This window comes from Palaemon carinicauda, chromosome 6, assembly GCF_036898095.1.
Source record: "Palaemon carinicauda isolate YSFRI2023 chromosome 6, ASM3689809v2, whole genome shotgun sequence".
Lineage (NCBI taxonomy): Eukaryota > Metazoa > Arthropoda > Malacostraca > Decapoda > Palaemonidae > Palaemon > Palaemon carinicauda.
This window is the reverse complement of record NC_090730.1, coordinates 19,591,890-19,597,110: the sequence shown is the minus strand read 5'-3', so window position 1 is coordinate 19,597,110 and position 5,221 is coordinate 19,591,890. Positions and strand designations below refer to the sequence as shown.

The following is a 5,221-nucleotide window of genomic DNA, read 5'->3' as shown; positions in this document are numbered from 1 at the left end:
TAAGGAATGAGTTAGCGGCTAGAGTGGATATGAATGTGTTGAGGTGGTTTGGCCATGTTGAGAGAATGGAAAATGGCTGTCTGCTAAAGAAGGTGATGAATGCAAGAGTTGATGGGAGAAGTACAAGAGGAAGGCCAAGGTTTGGGTGGATGGATGGTGTGAAGAAAGCTCTGGGTGATAGGAGGATAGATGTGAGGAGAGGCAAGAGAGCGTGCTAGAAATAGGAATGAATGGCGAGCGATTGTGACGCAGTTCCGGTAGGCCCTGCTGCTTCCTCCGGTGCCTTAGATGACCGCGGAGGTAGCAGCAGTAGGGGACTCAGCAGTATGAAGCTTCATCTGTGGTGGAAATGTGGGAGGTTGGGCTGTGGCACCCTAGCAGTACCAGCTGAACTCGGCTGAGTCCCTGGTTAGGCTGGAGGAACGTAGAGAGTAGAGGTCCCCTTTTTGTTTTGTTTCTTGTTGTTGTCGGCTATCCCCCAAAATTGGGGGAAGTGCCTTTGGTATATGTATGTATGTATGTATATATATATATATATATATATATATATATATATATATATATATATATATATATATATATACCAAGGTCTAACATATTCAGACCTTGATATACTCTTCATCATTCATAATCATCATTTTTATACCTAATTCAACTTCACAAAATATACATATTTACTCACATTTACCATGAAATACGTGTTACTTTGACTCTCTTCTTTATCCCACAGATGGAAAGGGATGTCACCGCAGCAGAAGAAAGACATTAAAAAAATCCAAGAGAAACAGATACAAGAAAAGAAGGTAAGGGTAGACGAGACTCTTTAGCTATGGTAAGCAGCTCTTCTAGGAGAAGGACACTCCAAAATTAAGCCATTGTTCTCTAGGCTTAGGTAGTGCCATAGCCTCTGTACCATGGTCTTTCACTCTCTTGGGTTAGAGTTCTCTTGCTTGAGGGTACACTCGGGCACACTATTCAATCTTATTTCTCTTACTCTTCTGTTAAAGATTTTATAGTTTATATAGGAAATATTTATTTTAATGTTGTTACTGTTCTTGAAATATTATACTTTTCCTTGTTTCCTTTCCTCACTGGGCTACTTTTCCTATTGGAGTCCCTGAGCTTATAGCATACTGCTTTTCCAACTACAACTGTAACTTAGCAAGTATATATAATAATAATAATAATAATAATATAATAATAATAATAATAATAATAATAATAATAATAATAATGTCGTTTTGGTCAGCCATATTTTCATATTGGTTGAATATCAGTTTATTTTCATTTTCTTCTTGGGTAGATTTAAGTAGATTTCGTGGCTGGTTTTAATGTTGTTGTTTTTTACGGCAAGGGAATTTGAAGATTACTATAGCTAAAATCTTTTTTTTTTTATTTGAAATGTACTTTGAAGTTAATTAAAGTACTTTATGAACCCTCTTTGTTAGATTATAAATTACAAATTTTATATATATATACATACAGTATATATATAATATATATATATATATATATATATATATATATATATATATACTGTATATATATATATATATATATATATATATATATATATATACTGTATATATATATATATGTATGTGTATATATATGTATATATATATATATATATATATATATATATATATATATACTGTATATATATATGTGTATATATATGTATATATATATATATATATATATATATATATAGATATATGTATGTATGTATATATATATATATATATATATATATATATATATATACATATACATATATTTGTTTTTCATGATATGCCCTTCCTGTAGCGTAGGTAGCGCTAAGAGAGTACAGACACCCGGTTCTCGGCAAACGTCAAGAGGAGGAGATTCCAGTGCCATTGTATTTGCTTTGCTAATGTGTTTTGCCATCTAGTGTTTGTCTTAGGTTAAGAAATGTTACAACTTCCTAGATTTTTCCCATAACATGCTGGATAGGGCAACACCATAGGCTTAATCTCACAGAAGTGACAGTGAAGAACTGATGCTGATCACAAAATCATTTGTCATTTGCTAGCTTGTATGATGCGTTAACCATATTATATTGAATAAATCGTCTACATCAGTGGTGTCATGAACCTTTTTCAAGCATGCATATTGAAGCTTGAGTTCATTTGAAGAAGTCTCTGCTTTGGCAGTGATACATCATCTATGGTGCTCTGTTCTGGATTCCTTTTGTGGAAGAAAGCCAGTGGGATGTTCATGAATGACTCATGAAGATATGGAACCATTTTTTTCGAAAATCTTTAACATGAGGCAAGGGCAATGTGCATACTTCCCCTTCTTCCTCTGGACTTCGATGGCAGAACAATTAAATATTTGTACCATGGAAGGATGTATTGGTTGTTGTAGATGTTGAATTGTGGTTTATTTTGTCTAAAGCAGTTGTGAAAAGTCCCTCTCTCAAAATTGATGGACACTGACATCCTCATCCAAATATTGCTCTACTACAATCATGCATATCTTGATATTACCAATAGTCGGCCATGTGATGTGCTAAACTCATTCAACTGAAGCTTGTCAATATATATATATATATATATATATATATATATATATATATATATATATATATATATATATATATTTCAAACAATTTCATCCTACCATATTGGGAAAAGGTGTTTCGCAAGATTTTGCATACAAGTCTTTTTTTATCCTTCACTATTCATTGGTAGCAGTTGTATTGTAAAATTTGTGCGATAGCAACATTTGACAGCATATATTATGGTTCAGAAGGCACCTGATGCCAACACCCTGTTTAATGCTGCAAACAAAATATAGAAGTACCTATAGAACCACTTCCTTGCCAAATCCTTGTAAATTTTGCATGAATTTTTCTTATGATCAAGCATTTCTCTTCCAATTATATATACAGCTTTAGTCAGATGAATAGCTTCACTGTTTTTGCTAGCATCAAACAGAATTGTGACAAAATCCCCTGAATGCAAAGAGCACATCATGCCTTTTCCTATGGGCCTCAAGCTCAAGAATCCTAGAGAGAAAATACTCTTATTAACCTGATGGTATTGACATCTGGGATTCTACACTTAGTTGCTGTAGCCGACATTTGTAGAGGGAAGCTAAATCAGCTAATCTGAATACCACAGATGTTACTGTATTAGTAATGTTTTCCATTGATTATGGCAATTTTCCTCTTGCTTTATCGTATTAAGTAAGATGTGTTCTCTCTCTCTCTCTCTCTCTCTCTCTCTCTCTCTCTCTCTCTCTCTCTCTCTCTCTCTCCTCTCTCTCTCTCCTCTCTCTCTCTCTCTCCTAAGTTGTATAAGTCAGCCAAGTATCAAGGTGCTACTTAAGTCCTTGACCAACATCACAAGTACATCATGTTATCATTATTATTATTATTATTATTATTATTATTATTATTATTATTATTATTATTATAATTATTATTATTATCAACAGAGAAGGGATGAGGAGGAGAGAAGGAGAGAGAAGGATTGGAATGACCAAGCATTTAGGTGTGACAGGGCAGGCCTCCTCTTGGCTCACAAGGAAGAAATCCAACGCAGGTGAGCATGATTAATTCCAACAGACTTACTTTTGATTATGAGTGCTTTCAGAATTAAACAAAAAAAAAAGAAATATATACTTTTTCTCAATACATTATCGTATTTCGTTGGCTCTTATATTATCATTTGCATGGTAGTGATGCGAGGCTTTTCATTGCCTAGAAAATTGTTTTCTTTTAATAGATTTCGAAAGCTCCTTAATTATTCTATGACATAGGCCTATGTCTGATTTTCACTTAAGGCCAAGGGTTCGTGAAATTATTTCTCACGTGTGCTTTTTATTATTATTATTATTATTATTATTATCATTATCATATCTTTCAGAGACGAAGAGAACAAGCAATTGTTCACCAACAATCAACTTGCCCAAGATCAGAAACTGAACCAGTCTCGCCTCAACACCATTCTGACCACAAACATCCCAAACGAGGAATACTACAAACACTTTGGTGTTTATCCAAGATAAATCGATCAACTGATTCTCAGGATATTCCTTTCGTCTGCTATTTGTCTGGAAAATTTTCGCTTTTCATCCGTGTTCAATTATTAATTCTATAGTTTTCCCTCTTTCTTGAAATAGGAAGTCATCTAAACGTTTTTTTCACTTTCATATGGGCCTAGAAGATAAGGGAATTCGGGTACCCTTCCCGTCTGTCCTCTGTAGAGCACTCCAAGGTCTATAGATATTGTTGTAAACATTCTGGCAAAATGTAATCTCGAACTTGACCTTTGATGGAGATTAGGTCAAGACATTTAGGATAGCTTATGCATTGCTTCTGTTGTGTCCTTATCCAAATATCATAGCATGTGTAACTCAAGTGTTATCAAAGAAAAGGTTTATCACAATTCCCCTGTTTTATATAATACAACTTTAAAATCAATTGCATTTCCCAGGGCATCTTGTAAATCCAGAAAAAAGGTAACGTAGTGCCTAAGACATCTTTTATATAAATCCTCTTATATTAGAATTTTTAGAAACCCTTTAAGTGAGTAATCGATGAAATTGTTCTTTAAATTTGGTTTAATTGTGGTGTTACTTCTATTTACTGAAAGATTTCAATGTTATCTGTTTAATAAGAGAATTGGTTCTAAACGAATAGCTATGGATATAGTAGTAACACCAAACCCAAATATAATCAGTGTAACTTAACTATTACCTGCATATTCATATGGATTCAATAAAGTCAGTTTTCTCCATGGAAGTTTACTGCTCAAGGAGTCCATCTTTTAGATATATAAAGATAAACGTGCCAACATCTGTCATTTTGAAGCGATTTCTACATGTGAGCACGTCCTATATGAGAGAGAGAGAGAGAGAGAGAGAGAGAGAGAGAGAGGAGAGAGAGAGAGAGAGAGAGAGAGAGAGAGAGAGAGAGAGAGAGGAGAGAAGAGAGGAGAGAGAGAGAGATTTTAACATTTGATAAAATACATGAGTATATGCTAGAATAAAACATAGAGCATGATATCTTTATAGAAAATGAGTATTATTTGGTATTTTATGGTAAACTTTAGTAATTCTATATTACATCTCTCGTATATATTATTCTAGCATAACAGGTTGATTTATAATTATTATTATTATTATTATTATTATTATTATTATTATTATTATTATTATTATTATTATTATTATTATTATTATTATTTAT

The 5,221-nt window shown here is 33.2% G+C and overlaps 1 protein-coding gene across 1 annotated transcript in view; it reads left to right on the top strand.

Moving 5' to 3' along the window:
* LOC137642901 (RIB43A-like with coiled-coils protein 1) overlaps window positions 1–4,268 on the top strand; it is a 32,418-nt gene extending 28,150 nt beyond the window's left edge. Inside the window, 3 exon segments of the mRNA XM_068375767.1 lie at window positions 731–803; window positions 3,466–3,572; window positions 3,897–4,268. Of these exon segments, the coding sequence (XP_068231868.1) occupies window positions 731–803; window positions 3,466–3,572; window positions 3,897–4,038 (322 nt within the window). The 3' untranslated portion in view covers window positions 4,039–4,268.
* The last annotated feature ends 953 nt before the right edge of the window (window positions 4,269–5,221 follow it).